The sequence below is a fragment of the Lemur catta genome, chromosome 21 (assembly GCF_020740605.2).
Source record: "Lemur catta isolate mLemCat1 chromosome 21, mLemCat1.pri, whole genome shotgun sequence".
NCBI lineage: Eukaryota > Metazoa > Chordata > Mammalia > Primates > Lemuridae > Lemur > Lemur catta.
Window position 1 is genome coordinate 14,064,483 of NC_059148.1, and position 24,562 is coordinate 14,089,044.

A 24,562-nucleotide genomic window follows, 5' to 3' on the forward strand; every position below is an offset into this window, starting at 1 on the left:
TGACATTAGTAGCGGGACAAGCAGGCTTAGGGCTGAAATCGCCCTCGAACACATTTAATACACAACCTCTGAAAATCTATTCCAACAGGGACCTCAGCAAACGGGCCGGCATTCCTTTTTTAAGGAAGAAATAAATATTGCTAGGGCTGGGGGGGGAGAGATTGGGAGCGGTGTATGTTGATGAGGGAGGAAGGGACAAAAAGATGGTTTAAGTTAAAAACAAATGCTCCGGGTCCCTTTAGCCAGCTGTAAAATGGCAACCATTTTTTGGGGGGGCGGGGGGCGGGTTGTACGATTGCAACCATTTCACTGCCTGCATGTACATAGATGTGTGCTGTGATCCTACACACACACACACACACACACACACACACACACACACACACACGGGTTTCCATCAAACAAGCAAAGAAGGAAAGGATGAAATTCAGGCTATGAAAACAAACTATTTTTAAACGCTAAAGCAAACACACCAAGATAGTAATACTGCTATTTTCCCATTAAACCAAGTTTCTCTCCATTTGAAAAGCGAGAGTAATCTAAACAGTCCTTCCAAACAAACTTCACGGAGTCTGGGTGTTGTGGTCTCCACCGTTCCTAACAACGGAAAAAAAAACCCTCCATGGAGACGCAAAATCACAGGCGGGGATGGGGCTCGGCCACACGGCCACGTCCGGCCACGTCGCCCCAAACGTGTTCTCCCCTGTGACATCTCAAGCCTGGGCGCCAAGTCGGCTCAAACTTCAAAACATAATACTTTTTCTTTATTCCAAAAAGTTTTTTTTGTTTTTTTTTTTTTGTTCAGAAAAGAAGTCTTCCAGCTCTTTCTCTCTTGGATGCTCAAAATAACTACTTGCTTATTAGCAAACGTTGGGGAGCTAAATTAGTTCATTAAGGAAACGCAGGGGCTGGGATGGGCACCCAGTGTGGGGGCTCCTGCAACCTCACTGCCAGGAGCCAGGACGCCTCTGGCTGCTGTCTTCCGGCGTTGCCTGGCCCATAAATTCTTCCTTTAAAACCAGGAGTCCAGAAATGTCCTAATTATAGCTGATACAGGTAACAGGTGTGCCCCCCTGGCCCCTCCCAGCCCCCAGCACGGTCACCCAGACGAGCCTCTGGAAGATTTAGTGGTCTGGCCTGGGGTGTCGTAATTACCGGAAACGACTCTGGTTTTAAGGGTTAGATAAAGACCCTCTCCAAATTTAAGGCCAGACACCAATGTCCATTAGATTTTAACGGGCCCACATAAAAAAAGAAATTGTATCCTCATCTCTGCAAATGCCTGGTTCCCCAGCGCCTCCAGTCCATTTCAGGCTGGCTCAGTGCCGCAAAATACTCCGTCCAGCCCTCGCTCTGCAAAGGCAGGGCCCCGGTGGAGACCGATGTGCGAGGGATTCAGCACATGGAGGCTGGGGGTGCTGGGGACACCATTTGCTCCAAAAGTGTTACGGTCAAAGCCTGGATTTTTGGTTGTTGTTTTTGTTTTTAAGTGGAATTTTAACCCATCATCTGGAGGCAGAGAAGCAGGAGAGCTAGGGGGAGTCCAGAGAGGGAAAGAAGGGGCACCCACCCAGCAAAGCCCGGCTGACGCGCTCCCACCGTCAAAGTGACACGCGCTCCCCGTTAGAGACCCCGCGTTGGGAAAGGCCAGAGCTGCGGGCTGTTTTGCTTTGGTTTTCCTTTTCCCAGCTTTCGAGACTTAGGCATACTTTTTCTTCCTTCTTTGGAAGTCAAACTATGCATTTCTTAAAAGTCACACACACGCGCACATGCACACACACACACACACACACACACACACACACACACCCGCCACCACCATTTGTCAAGGCAGCAGAATGGAAGGTGCTGCAAAGAGGTTTAACATCCCTAACTCTCCGCCCAAGTGCGGAGACCTCTGGTCCGCGAAGGTGCTTGGCTCCCAGTCAGTTAAGAATTAATGCTCGGACGCTCTCCCGGGTCCGAGAACTAAGGCACCAGGAGGAAGCCTGTGTTCTCTGGACATCCTCAAGGCTCTGGGAGGCCGGGTTTGCTAACCTCTGGGCTTTTTATTCCCCCTCCCTGACAAGTGATGGGACAAGGCGCCACCCGCCCTCTCTTCCTGTCCCAGGGAGGTTGTGGGAACCTAGACTGGGGGCTTTATTCCATGCTGGGCGATGGGCCCCTTTAATGCCCTCACACACACACAGACACACACACATGCACACATACATGGGCACACACACACACACACGCACAATTCTAATCCCAGCAAAATGCTTCACACGCACTGAGCACAAAATAAATGCTTATTAACTAAACTGACCCAAAATGGTGAAATGTACAAGTAAATTAATCATCCCTCTCCCAGAGGCCTAACGGGATTACAAATTCGGCAAAAATTGACCACATGGAGATCAATATTCGTCTGCTTCAAAGTGAACAGGGCCAAAACTTTCTACGAGCTTCTTCTTGGGGGGAAATTATTTTTTCATTTCTCCTTAAGACGTCCCGGGCCAGCGTGTGTGTGTGTGTGTGTGTGTGTATGTGTGTGTGTGTGTGCACGCGCGCACGCGCACGCACGCAGGAACCGGCAAAACGCATCCAAACCTTTATGCCCAGACGATTTAGAAATAGTCACGGCATAAGGATCGTGAAATTGCTCCTGTTTTTAAAAGCCAAATTTTGATCCCAGCCTCCCTTCCCTCAAATACTAAACAACCACCAGAGTTACATTGCAGGGGACAAAAATGGCCAATTTGTTTTTAGCCAATTAGGCCTCTCCATAAAAGCATTAAGGGCTACTGAAGGCTGGACCTGGGGTCCCCTGAAAGGGACGAAAGAGGAGACTCTCATTTCTCCAGCTCCTTTCCACATTTGGCTTTTCTCGAGTCGGGGAAATCTTCCTCTTGCTGAATTTGTCACTGACTTTGGTTCCCTTTTTGCCTACCATTCAGAAAAAGGAAAAAAATATACATTGTGTGGGAGGGCATCTCGGGGCGTGCTTGTGTTTCAAGGCAGTGGGACCTGCCTGCCGTGGCTGTGAAAGCCAAGATTATGCCAGAAGGGGCTTGGGGCTGAGAGAGAAGCCCCCGTGGCCACCTTACGGGGTCACCAGGATAAAGGTCACTCCCTTTTCCCACCCCTACCCCCATCGTCCCTCTTTTATGGAAAGGTCTGGGCCTCGGCCCCTCCGCAGGAGTTGGCCACAGGCATGTTGCAGGGGCTGGACCCACCCAGGGCCTGTCTGGGACTTCATCCTGCCATGAGCCTGCCTCGGCCATTCCCAAACAGAGCCGGGCCCTGATTGCTAACAGACCCACCATGCTGCTATCCAGTCCCCAGCTGGGTCCTCAGTGTCCATTTCTCTCCTACATCTTCGGTGACAGGGCAGCCCCCGGTCCAGTAGGAAAATCTCACCAAACACTTTCTGTCCCTTTTGATGGCCAACACTGGCCCCCTGAGCAACTCAACACACCCTCAGCCTTGTCCAGGAGGAGGTGTTGTAAATGACTTTCGCACTTATAAATTATTTTCCACTCCTGAACCCCGAGAGTTGGTAAATAACGTGCCCACTCACATGCATACATTTCTCCCGGCCCCATCCATCCCTCTACCACAGCCCTCACCCCAAGAAAATGAACCTCACCCCAATTTCCATCCAGCCTTTCTAACTGGGGGTGTTTTTCTCTCTGTCTTCTGGAAAAGGGGGCAGATCGTCCACATCAGGAACTGGGCCCTAAAATTTTCCAGTGCTTTTTCAAACGGCCCACGAGGATAGGGGAGAACCAACTCACTTCTCAGGAAATTCTCAACCAACCCTCGCTTTCTCTGGAAGTCTGAGCTTTGGGGATTTCGAAACAGGCTGGGTTTCCTGCAGACTTCCCCACCCCCTCTCTGATCATACGATGGTCCCTCGGAAGTATTTTACTCCTGGTGGTCGTTGCCAATCATTTGACAATGCTTGTATTCCAAGATGCAAGGGCATCTGAAAACACTGCTTCACTGTAACCGAAAAGGTTCACATCGTTTTTTGACACCTCACCCTGCCCTGAATGACTAGACAAACAGGAAACAGTGTGCGTGTGCGTGTGTGCATGTGTGTGTGTGTGTGCATGCGTGCGTGGAGGGGTTCACCCATTAGCTGTCATCTCACATTCCAGGAGCTCCCAAATACCACCAGAAAAACCAGATAGGGCCGCTGGGGCCCTCAACTTCAGGGCAGAGGGGTCTCCCCAGCCACACCACGCAAAGCCAGGGGCATCAGAAAGGCCCGGAGCCCGCATCACGCCAGGGAAATTTTTGCCTGAAGCTTTAAAATCAAATGAAAGCTTCATGCCCCAAAGCTCTTTCCATTCTTATCAGCACCAAGAAGGAAAAACTAATTTTAATGCCTCAACAACCGAACGCGTCTACGGGCCACTTAGTTTTCCCAAGACAGGCTGCTCCAAGAGAAACCAGAAGAAACAAAACTGTCGGAGTGTCTTGGCACCAAAGTTTGTCCACATTTCCTCCAAAGGCGTGACAAGGGCCCTCTACGTCTGAGGAACTGTGGAGGGGATTTTCGAGACGTGCAGGGGAAAAACAAGACCCGGTTCTCTTCCCGGTGTCTTGGAAGTGCCCAACTTTCCAAAGAGCTTCGACAGCGGTGGGTCCCACATAAGCCTTCCCTGAAGCATTTCCAACACAGCTCACTTCACCCAAACCAGATACGAGCACCAGTGAGTCAGTCTGCAACCCAGCAAACCAGGGACCAATGGAAGAATCAGACCCCCAGTACCAAACATTTTGGGCAAGTCCAAGATTTTCCACGGAGAAGTCAAAAGTGAGAGGTCAGGCAGAGACTTAGGCCCACACAGCTGATTCTACAAGCACAACTGGAGTTCATTGGACTCTGAGCCTTAAAGACGGGAACATAAAAACCTGCTTTCCCTCAACAATGTGGGTGTGAATTGGGATGTTTATTGGGTTTTTTTTTTTTTTTTCATTTCCTCCCTTTTTGGACACGTCCATTCCATGTAAGATGTTCCTTCTGGGACCTTCGGAAAGAGAGCCAGCAAGTTATCATGAATAGGCTAAGACCTCCAAACTATTAAATTCAATTGCCTTGTGTTTAAAGGGCATCTGGGTCCCCACGCTGATGTATGAATCGTGAAGGGACACGCACGTACTTGCTATAAAGTTCCCTCGGATCCGGCTTCACAAGGAAACAGTTGATTAGGAAAACCTACCAGCTTGCTCAGCCAACCAGGAGAAGGAGAATTTGGACGACAATGAACCTCCCCTCTACTCCACAGGTACCAAGGATGCCTCCAATGTGGCCGTGTCGGGCCAAAACTGGAAGCTTCTGGGGAACCTGAAACAGACCCTTGGATGTCAAGACTCGGGGGACCTGTGGCAGCTTCCCCCGTGGTGCCCCTTCCCTCTGGGCAGACGCCGTGTTGGGAGCAGACACTCCGTTTGCTTCCCAAACCTCGGAGGCTGTTGATTAACATGCAGACCAGCAAACAAAGCGGGTCTCACCATCCTATAATAATCACACCCTGAGAAAGTGATGTCTTTCAAACGTCCCTCCGCACTCGGGCACATGAAACTTAAGCCTGCTTTTCGATCCTGCTCACAAAATAAGTTTGGAGTGTTTGCCCCCTGGAAGTACACGCCCCACGACAAGGTGTCTTCTCAGCCAGGCTCTACAAAGCAACGGATTGCTACGGTGAGGCTGAGGGTTGGATGCCGGCTGTCGTGTCACTGGAGGATGGCAGGAAATGATCAGGGCCACGTTTGTGCTGCGGAGACCCATCCAGCAAAATGTGCCCAGGCCCCACAAACCATCTCTGCCTTCGGGTCCTGTTCGCCACTTCCCGGGGACCCTGGGTGGCATTGAGCTGGGGACTCCGGCTGAGCTGTTGTGCCTCAGGACACAGAGGGACCCTGCAGGCAGAGCCGTGACTAATTCGAAAGCCCAGCATCGTCTCCACCGCGTCGTTGGTACCAAAAGATTACAATAAAGGAGTGGAATTTCCATAAATGAGAAGCAGCGTTCGCTTCCCACGACGGGTGGGGGTGAGGGTGGGGGCCGTGGGGAGGTCGGGGGAGGCGCCGATTCAAAGATTCCTCTCCTGGCAGGAAACTGGTGTGAGCTGAACTCAGCCAGAGAGACACCTCCACGCACGCTCACGCGCGAAACCCAACGAGGGGCGAGTGCGTCTGCGACTGAAATACTCCGGATCAAAGTCACCCACGGCCCCAGGAGGCCCCGAGAGGCCGAGATTTCGTAATTAGGATCTTCAAAATCCTCCCTCTATTTTTAGGACTGGAGCTCATTCAGGCCTTTGCAGACTCAGAACCTGTCAGCTAAGGCCATTGAGACTGAAGGGTTAGCTCCTGTCCCCCCTCGCCTTCGGAAAGCAGATTAGGGGGAAATTGGAGGGTGACTTCAGATCTGATGGAAATGCACTTGGCCATGCATATGTATACGTGCGTATGCTGGGGGGGGTGGGGGAGAGAGGGGGGCTCCTTCACACGCTGAACTGCACATTGCACGGGGTCCTGCCTCCCTCCCTGAGACACAGACCCAGGCCCCTTCCGCTGGCTCCAGCGTGTGTGCGAGAAGTCAAGGAAACTTGAAAATCTTTCCCCCAGATGTCTCTCTTCTCAATCACGCACTCATGTATACATCAACAACTCCACCACGAGCGATCAAATCCCACACTCAAATCTGTCCACCCAAGACGCACCTAAATATAGACGGTGTCCTAAAACAAACACATGGCCGGCGAGTCCCCATCCCGACGTGAGTCAACATGATGAGGCTGGACTGTTCCGGCCCCTCCAGACCAAAGGCTGGGGTAGAACAAGCAGGGGTCTGTGAGAACAGGACAGACGGGGGGACCCCACTGGTTTCAGGGGGCCCCCTATAAACCGAGGACCCCTCTGGCATGAGAGGATTGGATGTTTTTATGTTGCGATGCGCTTGGGAGGCCTCCTTGCTCTCACACACTCCCCAGACATTTGATCCTATTATATAAAGCTACAGCCTTTTAATCTCTAAAAATAACCAAACAGAGGTAAATACAGTATTCCTCACCAAGAGTATTTATCGCCTAAATGCTCTCGGCAAAGCTGATCACTCCCTGGGCAAAGAACACGATCCGACGTCATTGTCATTCCAGTGGAGACAAACAGGTCGGTCACAAGTGATTGTGCTAAATTTTCCAGCAGAGGGTGACTTTAGGAGATCCCGCACAATCCCGACGACGCCCTCAAGTTGGTCCTTCCACAGTGGGAAGAATTTTCCTCCTCTAATTTCACCTGGTCCTCCCAGACAGTTTATTAAAGATGTATATTTTATATCAACAGAGGATATCCAATAACTTCTTGGCGAGAGCAGCCGTATGTTCAAAACCTATTAAGATTCTTTGTGGAAATTTAAATACCTCTGTCAGGCAAACAAAATCATATCAGGAATCATAGAATTTCATTGCTAGAAAGAGAAATTAGATTAACCAACCCTCACTCCTTTCCTAGAAACCTCAGTAAAATAGAAGTACATTTCAACAGTCTCTTATTTCTGGTCTAAAGGGGCCTCGCAAGAAATCTAAATGAATTTATATTAAAGAAAGCTATACCTGAGGAAAGCCCGTCAATCTACAAAAATTGCACACATTTATATATGTGAATATATAAGTATATATCGACCAGTAGAAGGCAATGGCTATTCAAAATCAAAACAGCCAGAAAACTCCAGTGGCAGAAACCATGACAAGTTCAACACCGCTAAGCTTTGGCCCCTTAAAACATCCTTGTCCTTTATTAATATTTAGTAGAAATGTATAATTGCAGATGTGTGCTAGGTTGGGGTTTTATGTTGGGAGGCGGGCTAAGAAGACAGGTTTATTACAGCCATGAAATATTAAACAAGCAGCAAAGAACAGTAGTTGTATGTCGTGGTCTAGCCAGGGAGCAGGCAGGCCCCAACTTCAGCTGCACAAAGGGGGCCCTATCTGTTTACATTACCCCTGATTAACACCTGCAAAGTTTTGGGTTACATCTTCCGGAGGCTCAAAAGTCACATGAAGGCATGCAACCCTTGCTGGGTGATTTCGCAGGGAAACAGGACTGCAAGGCTCCTTGCCTTCTCCAAACAAGTTTGAGTGAGCTTTAAAAATTCTCTCCACGGTATGGGGAGTGGGGGAAAGGACTCAAAAACCAGGGCTTTGCTCTGAGGCTAGGACCTACCCCCGGGCAGCCCCTCCCCACATCTGCCCCACGTCTAAAGAAATTCAATGTTCAAATCCTGCCAGCCTAGGATTTCTCAGTGCTGCTTCCTATGTTCCGACTGGAACACAGAGAAGCATGAAATTCCAAAAATTTCTTCCGCATCACTGTAAAAATATCAGACTTCCAAAAAGGGCAGGATTGAGTGCAGAGCGTATACCGAGACCGCTCCCATCTCAATGTGCGTGAAAGAGCATTTCTAGACCGTCCCGGGTTTGCAAGACAGAGAGCTACCAAGGGAAAGGAAGTTTGGCAAGGAGAAACTTCCTACAGAATACGGTTAATTCAACTTTTGAAAATCGTCCGGGGCAGGAGCAGGGAAAACATACTTTTTCCAACTTACTATTTATTATCTATAATCTATCACTATTTCTCCCTCTCTCTCAGTGTTGAAATTCTTCCATAACCACACACCTATTACGAAGATAGGCGGATGATTTCGCAAACTATTTTTAGGTTTACGTAATCCTCACTGATTTAAGAGATGTCTGAATAGGCCCAAACTTAGGCTGGCTGGTTTTCTGTTGTTTTTTTTTTTTCCTCTTCTCCATAACCTCACCCTTCCCCCACTCCAACTTTGTGCAAAAAGAGTGTCATGATCAGATGTAGGATTTCATTATATAAAAGTTGTTTGGTGGGTTGATTAAGAAGTCAAGGGAAGCATAATTTGGAGAGGTTAGCTTTCCTGGTTTAAAAAAAAAAATGGTAATCACATGTGATTCTCGCCTAGACTTTGTGAGAACTGCAACTTGCCAGTCAAGTCCCCTCCCCTCCCAAGGACATCTTAAAGCCCATAAGACACTCTGGGCACGTCCCAGTGGCCGCACGCCTTGTGCAGTTCTGAAGACTTATTCGTTCCCTCCAATCCGAGCACAGATCATTTTGTTAAATACCGACTAGTATTTTGTCATTGGAGCGAAGAATTTCAGAAACGGTGTTAATATTTAATCACATTAGTACTGGCGTGTTTTACGGTGTGACAAAATAAAATATCATTACAAAAATGGGCTTTGCCTGGAAGGGGGGAGGGGGTGGGTGGAAAAAAGTGCTTGCCCGGGCTAGAACCTAGAGAAGGTGTATTCAAGGCCATTGCTCACTGCTGCTCGTGGCTAAGGGGATCATGGGCATGATTTTTAAGGAAAAGCAGAAGGATTTTGCTTTCCTTTTTTTTTTTTTTTTTTTTGACTGTATTTTGAAGTGGCATGCTTCACTCTGATTTTCAGCCAGGGGACTCAGGGGCCTGTAGTAAGCTCTGTGTACCTATTTATACAACGTGTGCAGATGGAACTGCGGGGTGTTATCATAATGAAAAGTTTAATCATCCTTATTTACTAGCAGTAAGGGAGCAGGGATCGGATGCAGATATCTTATAAAGCCTTAACTAGCAATCCCAGGGCTGCAGAAGCTTCCAGTGACCTCAATTCAGTGCTTTATCCAGCAAACTGTCCTTCCCACCTCACAGAGTGGAAAACAAAGGAGGTCAAGTGGGTGTCCCTGCCAGTGCTTATAAGGCAGCCAGTCCCCCGCTGGTCCCTGAAGGAAGGAAGTCCCTGTCCTTCCCAGTGCAGAGGAGAGGCCTCATTTACCTTACAGGGGAAATCAACCCGAAAGTGACTAGCATCTGTTTCCAAAAAAATATTCTCGCTCCTCTGACAGTGATAATAAAACAAACAAAACATTTCTTTACTGACATTTCTTCAGTCACAGCCCGGCATCTTTCCCCACCCCAAAGGAATGACTTGAAAGGGGATGGGGAGAGACACTTACAAAAAAAAAAAAAATCTCATTAAAACCACCCTATACCCCTGCATCTAGTCTACTAAGGCTCTTTAAAAGACTCAAAGGTGAAGTGCTACTGGTTTTTCTTTATTAATTCTCTAAATCAGGTTTGGTTGTTTTTGTGGGTTTTTTTTAACTTTTCTCACCCCATTTTAGCCAATATGTTCTTAATTACTGAGGGGTGGGGGGGGATGAGGGGGGAGGGGCAGCCGGGCCAGGCCAGGTAGAAGTGACAGGGGCTGAGATTTGTGCTAACCAGCTATCGATCCAGCCAGATCGAGATGTTGTGTACAAGAAAATAAAAGGGGGCGGCGGGGGGGGGGGGGGTGTTAGCAAGCAGGATGCTGTGTCCAACTCCATTTTTAAAAGGAGGAAAAAAAAAAAAGAGAGAGAAGAAGCTGAGGGTCCCAAACTAACCAATTTATGGCCTTGCCTGGGAGAAGGCTGCAGAATGCTGATGCCGCGATGGCGTCTGCTGTGCATGCTAAACACCCGGCTTCAAATGAGTGAGCGCGGCCCGGGCGTCCCGGGCTGGGCAGTAACCGCGGAACAAAGAGAAAGGCAGAGAGGCCGCATTCATGAATTAGAAAACCTAAGCGGGAAAAACTACCCGGAGCTAGGCGCCTTGAAAGCCCCGAGTTCTGAACCCAACTCCCGCCCTACTCCCCTTCCTCTTCCTCCTGCCTCTCCCAGCCCCCCTCCCATTCTAAAACCTACTGTCACCTTAAACCCAGGGTCAAGAGATGGCAGGATGCGGGGAGGGCGAGGAAAGCGCAGGCAGAGGAGGAAAGAACACAAGAGAGGGCAAGAATCAGGAGGAACATTTTTAGAAAGACAGGGTTAAATTGCCAGCCACTGGCTCCATGGTAATAGCCTGCCCGGTGAAACCAAGGGAATTTAACCAGGGTTTAAAAGAAAAAGGTAGGAAGAAAAATAAAATTGATGTTACCTGGTTTTAAGAAGCCATTTGCCATATATATATAGTTTTTTTTTAAATAAAAAAGCTTCATTAAAATAAAATGGTATCTACTGCAGCCTAGACATCTTTAGGTGAAAAAGAAGTGTTATTAGTTTAACTGGAATGGCAGTGCGTTCACTAACCCCACCCCTCCCACCTTAAAGGCCTGCCGGCCCGGTGGGGAGGGGTGCTTAGAATGCAAACGAGAGCTGGGACTGGACATCTGTCACCAAAGCCAAGGGAGATATTGACAAACGCGGGTCCTTTGTGTCTTAAGAATATATATCCATATCCCCATACACAAATGACGTCCTGAAGAGTGGTCTGGTCTCTGTCAGGCGGGCTCCTCCCCGGCCCCCCAGCCACCACCGAATGTCAAGGAGATGCACCCTGAAAAGGTTCCCTGCCTCCTGCCACCCCCACAGGTCTCCACTTTTTCAATGCAACTCTAATAGTTAAGAAGAGACAAAACAGCTATTCATTAGGAACAAATGTCAAATTAGGCGTTGCCTCCAAGTGATGCTGCCGCACCGAGGCTGGGAACTTTTTTGCTAAAGATGCTGGCTCCTTACAGAACTCAAGCTGGAGGCTGGCGGGGGAACTAGGAAAAGGTGGGAAGGCGTTTACGCAACTTCTCAGGTGTCCTGCCACGAAAGGGGGCCCAGGACTCCTCAAAAGTGGAACCAACCTGAATGGCGCAGTGGGGGGACATCCCAGCGTGAAAGGAAGGGGGCCGGTTCTCTGGGCAACTCAGCTGGAACTGGGGGTGGGGGCAGGTAACTGCAAGATTCCCAAAGGGCTGCCTGCTGAGTAAGTTCTTGCCACCCTGTGGCACTAGAATCCACCTGGCAGCAGCTGGGGGTGGAGGTCTGTCCCCACAGCCCTTGGTGTAACCAAAGGAGGGGTGTGCAGCTCTGGGTTGAGGATTAGGAAGACCTGTGTCCCCCAAACCCCAAGGGACTCCAGGGGCAGAGGCTGAGGCCTGCACTGGGGACGGGGCGGGTCACCGGGAAAGTGAGAAGGGAAGGAGTGCGCATATACCTTCTTTGTTGTTGGGGTTCTGGGGTTTGGCCTTCTCCCAAGGCGCCAGCGTCTTGTCATCGTCCGCGCCGTCCACCAGGGCCTTGTCGGAGGGCATGTACCAGGCAGCGCTGTGCTCCGCCATTAACGAGTCCAGGTCGATGGTGCTCATGGCACTCTTGACAGCCTCGGAGCAGCAGCTGCCCAGCTGGCTGTCGCCGTTCTGCACGCCCGCGGCCCCGACGGCGCACTCGCCCTTCTTGCCGCCCTTGAGCCCCAGAGGCTGGTCCTCGGAGATGCTGAACTGCTGCCTCTGCAGCTGGATCTGCGCCTGGAGGATCTCCAGGGGATGGATCTCGTCGGGTGGCGGGGCGCCGCTGCTGCTCGTCGGGGTCCGGACCTGCTCCAGGCCCGGCGTGCCCGGATGGCCCGTGCCCCCACCGCCGCCGTAGCTGTCAGGGGTCGAGGTAGAGGTAGACATGATACCCAGGCCGAGCGCGGGCGGGGGCGCCTTCGGTCCGTGTTCCCCGGCGCCTACCCCACGGGGAGGGAGTTTGGGCGAGCCGGTCACCAGGGGGCTCCTGCTCGCTTTGGCCAGGGCCGGGGGGTTATCGGAGCTGGACGACACCTCGTCCTCATTGGCGTAGCTAGTGCTCACCTCGTCCGAGGCGAACTCGCCCACGTGCGGCGAACTACCGTCCGACTTGGCCCCGCCGTCCAGGGACGCCATAAGGTCCGGCTGGTCCCCCAGGAGCAACTCAGCCCCCTTCCCCCACGACGGTGACGTGAGCGCCTTCTCGTGGGGTGTCGTGGCCCGGCGAGTCTCGCCCGCGGAGCTTCCCCCGACGGCAGCGCCTGAGGCTGGCTGCTGCCCTGGGCTCACCCCAGGTGCGCCCCCGCTGTCCGGAGCTGCTGAGTACTTGTCAAAGAAGGTCCCGGGGCTCACGTGACCACTGTCCCTTTTTCTGCGACCCCGTCCCCGGCCACCACCCCCGGGAACTGGCTTGCCGTCATTCCCCGACGTTGATTCTAGGTTGTAGTTGGGGGAGAGACTGGTGCCGTCCCCCTGGGCGGGTGTGTTGGGCGGCCCCGAGGCTTTGGAGCTGCTGCTACTAGTCCCGGACGGGCCTCCCGGTCCTGGGGCCCCAGGAGCAGTCCCTCCCGGGAAGTAATCCGAGCCCGGGTTACCGGCCACGGCCGCGCCGTCGGTCTCATTCTGGCTCAGTTTCCTCTTGCCCTCGGGCGGGTTCTTCTTGTTGAAGGTCACGTTGAGGTTGGGGGCCCCTAGGCTGGCGATCATGTTCTGGCAAGCGGTGGAAAGCGCAGCCAGGCAACTCTGGCCGAACAGGTTGTCCTTGGAGCTGGGCTTATTGAAGGAGCCCAGGGAGAGCGCGCCCAGCTTACTGGCCGAGGTGCGCTGGCTGGGCTGGAAATCAGGCTGTGGCGGGTAGGCACCCCCGCCGCCCCCGCCGCCGCCCGAGCTGCCACCGCCCCCGCCTGTGCTCGGGGGTGAGTTCACGCCTGGGCCACTGTGTGGCGTGGCCTGCCGGCTCGCTGCGCCAAACGGAAAGCCGGGCTGGCCCCCCAGCGCGGGCGCAGCGAAGTCTGGCGGCGGTGGCCGGCGCTCCGAAGGAGCGCTGGGCAGCCCCACCCCGGCCCCAGGCGACTGCAGCTGGCCCAGGCCGGCCAGGCTGCCCCCGAACTGCAGGCCCGGCGAAGGCAGCGCGGGCACGTGGCCCTCCCCGGGCATCCTCAGCGGCTCCTGCAGAGGGCCCCGGTACAGCACCCCAGACCCGCCAGGCGGAGGGGGAGGCGCCAGGCTGGGGTCGTGCGGACCGCAGTCAGCAGGCAGGCCCGAGCCGCCCATCCTGCGGGGGTAGCAGGTCTCCGGGCGGCGGGTGCGGACCTGGGAACCACGCGCTCTCCTGCGCCAAGTGCGGCGCCTGCTGCTCGAAGGTTCCCAGGCGCCCCGCGCCCGCGCTGCCGCCTTCGCGCTCAAAGTTCGGCTGAGCCAAGCCGCCCACCGGGCCGCCATGCACCAGGCCGCCCTGGCCCACGTCCCCGGGGTGGCCTAGCTGGGCGAGGCTGGGCTGGCGCAGCCGCTGCTGCTGATTCCGCGACGCCATCTGTTTAATCATGAGGGCCGCGTTTTGGCGCTGCTGCTGCTGTTGCTGCTGCTGCTGCTGTTGCTGCTGCTGCTGCTGCTGCTGCTGCTGTTGCAGGGACTGGTGGTCCGGGACAGGGTGCTGCAGGGGCGGCCCGGAGGGGAAGCTGTCGGGCACGGGCGGCGTGAACTCGCCGGGTAGGCCCGGGTAGGCGGAGGGTGAGAGGTGGTTGTCCAGAGCGCCGTTGTGCATGCTGCCGTTCCACGAAGCGCAGCGGTCCACTCCCGCGCTGCCCGGGAAATCGAAGCGCGGCCTCTTGGCCACGTTCATGTAGGGGGGCGCATCGAAATGCTGCAGCCGCTGGTTGGGCGCCTGCTGCGGAGGAGGATGCTGCACGTTGAAAACCGGCTCGGAGTAAGGGTGCATGCTCCGGTTCTCCAGCCGGTGGATGGGGTATTCGAATTGCGCGTGCTGGCTGGGCAGCATGGGGCCTCCGTCCTGCAGGCCGCCGCTGGGCGTGCCCGCCTCGCCCTGCTGGGGCCGAGGGAGCGCAGGCGGGCACGAATTTTGTCGGACCAGAAGCCCGGGTGGCGGCGGCTGCTGCTGCTGTTGCGACTGCTGCGGGGGCTGTTGCTGAGGGGGTGGCGGGGCCGGCTGGGGCGGCTGCATTAACGGGTGCCTGGAGCCCACTCCGGGCTCCAGACCCACAGGCATCTTGCGGGCCCCGCCGAACCTCTCAAAGAACACACCATGCTGCTGCTGCTGCTGCTGTTGCTGCTGCTGCTGTTGCTGCTGCTGCTGCTGCGGTTGCTGGGCGTGCATTTTGGACAAGCCCACCATGCCCGCGGCTCTGGGCATGGCCGAGGCTCCCGGGAAAGCGCCCCCAGGAACCTGGCGACCCGCCGCATAATGAGGCAACTGCCCTTCGGAGTCAGAAGGCGAAAACATGTCAAAATGTCCCGAGGGCGCCTCGCCCGGGTAATTGTATTCCAGCGAGTCGACGGCTCCTTGGTTCGCCACCCTCCGGGGCTCCAGACTGTGGGAATCGGAGCCGCTGGAGGAGGGCAGGCCGTGGAAGGAGGCGGCTCGGTTAGGGCTCTGGTCCAGCGGCAGACATGGGGCAGGCACAGCGTGGCCGGAGGCACCCGAACTGTGGAAGTCCGGGAGGTTTCCTGGTCGCTGCGGGCCGAAGCTCTCTGGCCCCTGGCTCTCCGCCATGTGCTCATAACCCTCGGCGAAGGGCGGCTGGCTGCCCAGGCCGCCGGCTGCGCCGCCGTAGCCGAGCAGGCGACCCCCATGCAGGCACGAGGCCCCCGGATCCGGGCCACCAAAGTTGCCCCCAAAGTGAGGGTGATGCTGGTGGGGATGGTGGCTTCCCGGGTGGCCGTGATGAGGCTGCTGACCGCCAAAGAAGCCGTGCACAGGCTGCGCCTGCAGCCCCCCTGCGTGCAACTCCGAGTGACCGCGCGCGTGGAAGCCGTATGGCTCCATGTTCATGCCCAAGATCGGGGGCTCGCCCAGCGCACTCATGGCAGGGTCCACGGGGCCAGGGGGTGGCCCTGTGTGGAAAGCCGGAGCCTTAAAATGGGTGTTCATGCTCAGTCCGGTCTCGTTAAAGTTCCTCTCGCCCTGGCCGGCGTTCCTGCTGTTGATCTGGGGCTCGAATTGGTCCAGCCCAAACATACTTGGCGGGGGGCAGGGGGGATCAATAGGGCATGACAGCTTGCTCTCCGCGGCGCGCCTCCGGCCAGCTACTCGTTCCAGCCCTGGATTGGGCGCTCCGGGACGCTCAGCACCGCGGGGGCGCAGCGCGCTCCGCCACCCCGCCTGGCGTGGGGAGGCTGGGGGCTACCAGCTCCGCTCCTGAAGCTCTGGCTCTGCCCCGGGGCGGGCCTCTCATATCTTGCGAGGCTGCGGGGCCTCCAAAAGCCGTGTTGGGGGACCCATACCCCGGGCAGTTGGCACAGCCGCGGGTGGGTCTGCGGGGAGGGGACGGAGCCGCGGGTGAACAGAGACAAAAAGTTAAGTGGGGGAAAAGGGGGAGGGAAGGGGGGTGGGAGAGCAGAGCGATCACCTTCTTAAGTCCGATTGGGTCGGCTGGGGAGCCCCAGGACGCCGCCCTCAGCCTCCCGGAGTCCGTGGCGGAGCTGTTAAGGGCAGGGGAGGGAGACCCTTCAAAGCCGCGGCTGGCTCCGGGCACCGACAGAGCGGTCCCTCCCCCCTCCCCCCGGAGTCCCAGCGCTCCGCCGCCCAAGCCTCCACCGAGCACGATCGGCTTGCACAGTCCCCGTCGGCTCCGGGCGACCGGCTGCTGCTTCTTCAGCGGGTCGGAAGACTGGAGGCTCCGCTCGGCATCGTGGGTGCTGGCCCCCGAGCTGAGGACGCAGAGGGGCTGGGGAGGCAGCAGGCGCCGGGGGCTGGAGCGGAGGGTCGGGGGAAAGGCGCGGCTCCCCTGCTTGGCGGCGGGTGCGCTGCGCCCGGCGCGCCGCTTCGCGGCCACGTCCGCCGCCTGCGGCTTCTGTCCTCCGCCGTTGGGTCTTGGAGTTCGCTCGAGTCTCCGCGCACCGTCGCAGGCGCGGGAGGGCAGCGAGGAGAGGGGTTGGGTCGCTCCAAGGCTCCGGTTCCCTGCCTCCGCGCCGAGGTGCTCCGCGAGTCCCCCTCGGACCCGGGGAAGGGGGGCGTACGCGGGTTGGGGGGCCACGCTGGGCGAGCAAGCTAAGGCGTTCCGGCTGCGCTCTCGGAGCCTGGAATAGGGGGGCGGGGGCAGCTCTGGGGGGTCTGCGCACCCCTCTCCCGACTGGCGGGGGGGCTCTGCGTGGGGCGTTCCGAGGGTCTCGGCTCCCCTCTCTGTGTCTGCCTCTCGCCCAGCGCCGGGAGAAGCAGCAACAAGTTTTGCATTTCAGCAATCAATTTCAGCCATTACATTTGCACCAATCAGCGCCGCCCAAGCTCCGGGCCCGGGGCGGGGCTCGCTCTTAAGGTGGTCCCGGGTCCTGGCTGCCGAGGCCCCAGCCACGAACCCGCACTGTCCCAGCTCTGGGGTCCCCAGCGCCCGCATTGCCTCGGGGTCCGGCGTCAATGCGCTGGGGGCGCGCCCTGGCCTCCGGGCACACCGGGCTATAGAGGGCGCAAGCGGAGGGGAATGGCGGGAGCTTGGCTTTGTTCACCCCCCTTCCCATTCACACTGTTCCCAACTCCCCACCCCCAACTGGAGCGAGACCCGCCGGGTGGGCAGGGGGCGGGGAGGTGGGCGGTGAGCGGTGCGGGGCGCTCAGACAATGGGGTCGCCAGTCAAAGCCCCTGGACTCGCCAAGGAAAGTCCCTAAGCGTCTACTGCGCTGAATTCAGTAGAACCCTCCGCTCTCCACTAGCGGCGCCCAAGTTAGCCGGCCCTGGGATTTTCTTGGAGGTTAAAACAGACGGGGAACCCCGAAGTTAGGGTTCTCCCCGAGAGACCCGGGCACTTGATCACTCCTCCCTCACTGGGGCGCTCACAATTGTTCCCTAACCCCACTGTCCGTGGTTCCTGGGTCTCAGCCGCCGCCTTGGGCCCGAAGGAGCCGAGACCACTCCGACACTTTATGGGGGACACATCGGATGAATCCAGCCCCGGAGCGACGATGCGAGGCGGCTGGGAGCCCCGAGAAACTCGCGCGTAGAGGACGCGCCCGCGGGCCGAACACCTTGCTCTGGCCACCCCCTTCCGAGGCCCAGGCCTTCTGCCGGTGCGAGGTTGGCCTCCTTAAGAGATCAATTAAACTGGAGAGGCCAAGGAACGGAATTGGGTTGTGATACTAAAATCAATAGGAGTAATTTAATATCTGCCCTGCTCTTTATGAAATATTTATCCCAATAATCTTAGTTAAAATGTTTAGATCTTCCTGATCCCCACCGAGGCTGAAATCTATCTTGCAATTAGAAGTTGGAAGTTAGAGGTGATGCAGGATGGTGGATGTGTTTATTCTGTGTGCCTGTGTGTGCGCGTATGTGTGCGCGGTGTGTCTGTGTGTGTGTCTGTGTGTGTGTGTGTGTGTGTGTGTGTGTGTGTGTGTGTTTTCCTCCCTGAAGTGTGTGTAGGAAAGGGGAGGGGAGGGGAGAAGGCCTTTAATTTTCCTTGCCATAAAATAGCACCAGGCGATTTTGCTAGCAGACCAGCATTCTTAGGAGAAGGGGCAAAAAAAGAACTTTCTTTAAAGTGGCCCGATATCGCTGTTAAATCTAAATAAAATTAAACACGGTGTATAAAAATGCCTTTTCCCCCCACAAAAGAAAGTGTTTATCGCCCAAGTCTGTCTAGCGTTTGCTAAATTGCGCATGAAATCTGAAATGAAATAAACGTTATAATAAAACCAACCCCTGAGCCCTTTTTATTTAAAAACCTTAGATTAAGCACTCCATCGTCGCGGGCGGGAGTTAAAAAGTTACCACGTCGCACGCACAGATTCATTGCTCTCCCGAGCTGCTGCCCATAGGAAGGTAGCGCTGGGTATTCGGGACCCCACATGCCTGGACTATAGTCTCAAATTTAGGGGAGAGGGATAAGAAGCACAGTCTACAGGGAATTTGGAAGAAAATACCCTGCCCCCCCCCCCCAATAAAATAAAAACAAAAACAAATAATAAAAACCAACAACTTTAAAACTCGGAAAGCCAAAGCAAGCTCAGATCCAAGGCCCTTCTCAGGGCCTCCCTGTTGTGGATGTCTACAGATATATATTTTTTTTTCTTTTTGAAATTAAAAATGAAAATGACCCCCACCAAAAATGGGGTCCATAAATAAGCATGGGGAAGAAGTATTTGTACAGGGCAGCGGAGTTTTTAAAGGATTTTTCTGCAGGATCAGGTTGTTGGTCTGTGATTAAATATTGATTTTGTGTAATTAGTTTTCATGTGAACTATCCTCTTGCTGATAGCTTAGAGGTTTCAGAACTAGAAAAGAAATGGAATTGGACATGGAAATTATTACTTAGCAAAGTGACAGGGAAGTGAGAGCCAGAGAAAAGACTGAGGCTTTGCTGATGTAGGCACAAAGAAAGAAAGGGGCTGGGTGGGACTCCAGTGAGCCCCTCCCCAGGGTGCAGGGCCCCAGGGCTCTGCACCCCCTCAGGCCAGAGCAGGGGGGACCTTGAACCTCCTGGGCAAGGAGGGGGCCAGTGGGGGAACGGTTGTCAGGAGGGGGCCCCGCATGGGCAAAGGCCTGAGCAGTCCATGACACTGGGTCACACAATCTGCCCCAGCTCGGGGGTGTCTCAGGACGCATCTATGTAAGGAGCCTGTGTCTCCTCCTACGGAGGAAATGGTGAAAGGTGGGGTCCTGTCTGGGGCCCTGGGGTGGGCCGGGGGTGGGAAGAATGGCTCACAGGCCTGCAGTCTGGGGAGACCTGGCTTGGGGGGGGGCGGTGGGCTGGGCTGAGGCATGACTTCATGCAAGGGCCGGGTAGGGGTCCCCAGCACACCTGGGCAGGTTTCCTGTGGAATAATTCCGTGCACTCCAGGAAGAGGGGGTGTGGGAGTATTTTTCTGGGGCTCTTTCCAAGAGTTAGCTGTACAAGGTGTGTGAGCGTCTGAAAGAAGGCAGTGTTTGGGCCCAGTTGTGTTTCTGGTGGGGACGCGTGGCCGGGTCACCTTCCCTGAACGCTGCAAATGTTGTGCGGTGCGTCTGGGTTTTGTGTCTTCGCTTGTGTGGGGTGGCAGGGCATCCGCGTGTGTTTCTGTGCACGTCTGTGTGTGTGTGTGTGTGTGTGTGTGTGTGCACGAATCTCTGGGCGCCTGTGTGTGTGTGTGTGTGTGTGTGTGTGTGTGTATGTGTGTGTGCTGTCTGGCCCCCGACCCCATGTTTCTCTCTGTGTGAGCCTCTGCGTTTGTGCGATGTGTGTGCAGCCGCCTCACCCCTCGTGTGCCTGCATCTCTGCTCGAGTGTGTCCGTTTCTTCTGCAAGTGTGAGGGTGTGTGCCCCAGCCTGTGCCCATCTGTGCCCGTGGATGAGCCGGCGTGTGCGCCTCCACAGCGTGGGCGCCGCTGCGCGTTGCCTGTGTGTGCGTTCGCCCGCGAGGGCCCGCGGAGTTTCTTTGGAACAGACACATTGCCCCCTAGCGCTCAGACGAATGCAAAGTCCCCGTAGGCGCAGAGCCACCAGTGGCGGGAGCCTCCGGATCCCACCCCCCCAGGCCTTTCTCCTTACTCCTTCCCTCCCCGGGACCCTCCCCTCCTAGGTGTGCTGGCACCAACCAGAGGGGCCCTCCTGGGCAGGGGATGGAGGAGACTCAGCCCCAGAGCTGGGAAAGGATGCTCCAAGCTGTAACAAGCAGGTAACAGCCTGGAATGGCCCCCAGTGAGCTGCCCAGAACTGTCACCACGTCGGGAGAGCCTGGTGTAGCTGAATTGGCCTGGGAGCTCCGGCAGGACAGGAAGCGCCTGCTAGTGAACTCCCCGCTCTGCAAAAACACCAAACAACTGACACCCAACGCTTGTCACCCGAGAGACACCAGCACAAACACACACACTCACACATTCTTAGGGGACGTGTCAGCACACACACATCCTCCACATAGTGTGTGGCTATCTCTGCACACACTCTCACACACCTCCACAGTGAATGTGTCTGCCCACTGGCTACGGGGCGTCGAAGGCTCCCTCTGTGCCAGTGAAGGTCGGGACTCTGAACCCATTTTACAGATGAGAATATGGAGTCAGACTGGTCAAGTGACTTTCCGAAAGTCAAATAGTGGCAGAGCTGGGATTCTAATCTGCCCGGCACCAGGCCTAGTTCTTAATCACTGGCTGCTCTACCTGAAAGTGACAGTTGAGGTAAAACACTTAGCACAATGCAGGGAACATGGTAAGGGCCAAGAAACGTTAGCAACCTTTATTACTACTGCCATTATTGTCATTATTAATATTATTTTAACTATGATTAGTATTATTCTCAGTGTGTCTCTCTCACCCACACAAACATGAGAAACTAGCACAGACAGACAGATAGACACTCATTTCCTTAGCCCTTTCCCCAGCCCCCACACCCTTTAGGGCTTGAAAATCACAGCCCCCCAAGCACTTCCTGCAGGCAGAGTGCCCTAGGAGGACTGAAGGGGAACCTACTTCCACTGACACCTGGGGTAGAAGGTCCTCAGAACGAGCCCCTCCCATGGGTCAGCGGTGGAAAGATCACGGACTTTGACATTGTAGACCCAGAATCAAATCTGGTCTTCACCACTTATGGGCTATGTGACCTTACGCGAAATACTTTCTTCTCTGACCCTCAGTTTCCCCTGTTGGAAAGGGACGTCGTGGCCAGTTCCCATGAAGCATAAGGCTTGGAGACGATGTTTATGGAACGGCACAGAGTGTGGCACATGGCAGACATTCATTAAACGGTAGCTTCTCCTGTTGTCATTATTATTTCTTCTGCGTTTGGATCCAGGGAGGTGGAGAACAGAACCGCGATGCCAGAGAATTCTGGTTTATTTGGCAAGTTACCTTTGCCTCCCCAGCCAGGCCTCGAGAGAAAAGATGGCTCTCTTTGAAGGTCACCCCAACCTCCCCCACGCCTGTGCTAGTATAGGTGGCTGCCAGCCCGGCTTATGTCCAGGGAACACCCAGGGCTGAAGCCTCCGGGAAGCCCTAGCTGTGGCTGGGACAGAGGAAAAGTAGCTGCCCAGAGGTCAGAAGGGGAAAGACCCTCATGTTGCTAAGCAACAGCACCCCCACATCTCTGCACATCATGCTTAATATTTTTTGGAGTCTCTCCTCCATCTGTCCATTAAGCATATATTGTACACCTACTGTGTGCCAGGGCCTGGTCTGCCTGGGAACTCACAACGATGTGGAAGACACAGTCCTGGTCCTCAAGCCAGATCAAAGGAAACCTAGTACTTGATATGAAAAGGACTACATTGCACACCTGTAAGGGATAAAATAACTGTGCTGGTGGGAGGGAAAATAGAGAAGGGTTCCTAATGGTGGGTTTTGAAGGTAGAATAGGAGTTTGATAACCAGAGAGGGTCAAAGGACTTTCCAAGCAGAGGAATCAGGTTAGATGAGGTGTGGGATGGTTCAAGCAGCCTTGAGTTCAGAATGGGATGAGGAAGGGGCAGGATCAGGAGGACCTCAAGGGTGAAAAAGTTTGGACATTGTTCTGGGAGCCACAGAAAGGTTTTAGGCAAAACCATAGACAGAGGTGAGTCTAAAACAGTTCCTAGAGACCTGAGAGTCTCTCACTTGTTTGCCTTTCAAGGTGGCCCCAGAAGCCATCTTCACCTGGTTTCCTTGGAAATAAATAGAGCCTGGGAGAGGGGAAGCTCCAAGTTTGCACCTGAGCAGTCAGCACAGAGCAGGACAGAGCCTGCCGGCTGTCCCATCTCAGTGCTGTGCGCAGACAAGTATCCCCTCTTAGCTTGGTGACTGTAGATGCTACTCCCTGCTGAGCAGAACTTCCTGCCCACTCCTCAGCTGGGGTAGGCTTGGGGCATTAGCGAGACAGCGAGACAGCGAGATCTCCCAGGCACAAAGCCCAGTACTGCCACCCCCTGACTTGTCTCCAAGAGTGTCAGGAAGGCAAAAAGTGTGGGAAAGCACCCAGTCCCCACTATATAATTCATATAAATTATATATACAATATATATTATAATATTAGTATATGATATAGCTGCCTGGAGAGGTAGGTTCTATTCTTCCCATTTTATAAAGGAGGAAACTGAGGCACAGAGAGGTGAAGGGACTTGGCCAAAGTCACACAGCAAGTTAAGAGTCAGAGCCGGGACTCAAACCGGGCCTGGCGTGACCTCAGCATTGGCCCACACACCAGTCACAAAGACTCCCCCATCCGGAAGGAGGAAGCCTGGCCCACAGTTCTGCAGCTTGGGCCTGGGTCTGAGCCCCTGGGGACTCCCAGCCCTGCAGAGGGGTCCCCTCCCTCTCCACTCCTTTCATTATTTCTCTGCTTCCCAGAGGCCCTGGGGCCTGACCACAGGGTTTCAATATGGGGGAGCCACTGAATTTCCCCTTCATTGATACCCAGAACAGGAAGTGACTGCTTCCCAGCTCACCTGGCCAGGCAGGGCTACCTGCACTGGGAAAGAGCCGTCACCCCCATCGGGCATGTCAACTTTCCCAGGTACCCAGACACACCGGGCTGAGGCTCCATGGCTGGCATCCAGCCCCACGCTTTCCTGGACAACCGCCCGCTCCCGTGGGCACACTCCGTTTTCACGAGTCTAGCTCAGAGCCAGGGCCAATGTCTCAAGTTCACAGCAAAATGCTTAGCTGTGATGTGGAGAATTAAAAACGGGACCGTTGCTTGGAACCAGGAATAGCAGCAGGCGTAAGAGCCACCCCTTTCCTGAGCACAGAAACTCTCCAAGACCTCACTGCATCTTAAAAGCCACCCCCAGGAGCTCAGTCCCCCATTAACCCCAGGAACTGAGGCTCTGGGAAGTGCAATGACTCACTCAAGGACACACGGCTGCCACTTGGCAGGGCCTGGTCGCAAACTCCCATCCATCGGGTCCTCCAGCCATTCCGCCAGCACCTCCGTCTACACGGGTTTCTCGTCCCCAGACAGCATCCTGCTATGAGCTGCTGTTTTCCACTCTGTAATCGGAGTGTGCCGAACCCAGGCCTCGGTCCCAAAATAACTCAAACCAGCCCCACAGGCTGCAATTGAGGTCCCGGCGACTCCCGGGCCCAGTCTAGCTTCCCTTGGAAAAGTTCCCACACGGGAGACAATGACAACTAACAGGCGTCACACACACAGCATCACGCAGCACACGAGTCGGCAGAAAAGGCAGAAGTTCCGCAGGGTTCGTAATTATTCAACAAGCCTATTTAGCACGATCTCGACCCCCACCCCCGACTTGCAACCTCTTCGCCGTCCTCTGCCTGCGGCAGCCGGCAGTGTGGCCTCATTACCGCGGAGAATCTAGCTGGAAAACCGGCCTCATCAACAGAACTAAACAACCATGTACCATGGGGAAACTTTGAGCGAGCCAGTCATTAGCCAAAGCCTCTCCAATCACACTGTTGGCACCCCCGTCCCCGGTCCCCCTCCCGCCTCGAACCCTCCTGCTGAAGGCTTGTCGAAGCTGCCACGTACTGTCTGCACCGGGGTTCGGAGGGGTACCGGGAGGACTCGCCCCAAGGTCAAGACCCCGCCAAGGTTATCGCCCAGGAAGGAACGCCACGTGCAGCTGGCGTCTGACGCCGGGCCGTGTGCATCAGCGGCGGTGACAGCAGCCTGTGTTTGGGAGGCAGGTCGCTGTTAGCTCAGCACTGTCCCATTCGCATTCTGCCAGGGAGGTGCACCTGTCCCCTCTCTGTGCCTCAGTTTCCTCATCGGTGACACCCGTTCTCAACAGCACCCCCATCCAAGGGCATTTGTGAGGATGGAATGACACGATGCAGGCTAAGTGTCGCAGTCATGTGCCACCCCCAGGAGGTGAGGAGAGAGG

The 24,562-nt window shown here is 55.0% G+C and overlaps 1 protein-coding gene across 1 annotated transcript in view; it reads right to left on the minus strand.

Annotated features, from left to right (window-relative positions):
• Positions 1-15,801, minus strand: part of MN1 (MN1 proto-oncogene, transcriptional regulator) — a 44,404-nt gene extending 28,603 nt beyond the window's left edge. The window contains 2 exon segments of the mRNA XM_045534368.1: positions 12,035-13,889; positions 13,891-15,801. Coding sequence (XP_045390324.1) covers positions 12,035-13,889; positions 13,891-15,801 — 3,766 coding nt within the window.
• Between the last annotated feature and the right edge of the window lie 8,761 nt (positions 15,802-24,562).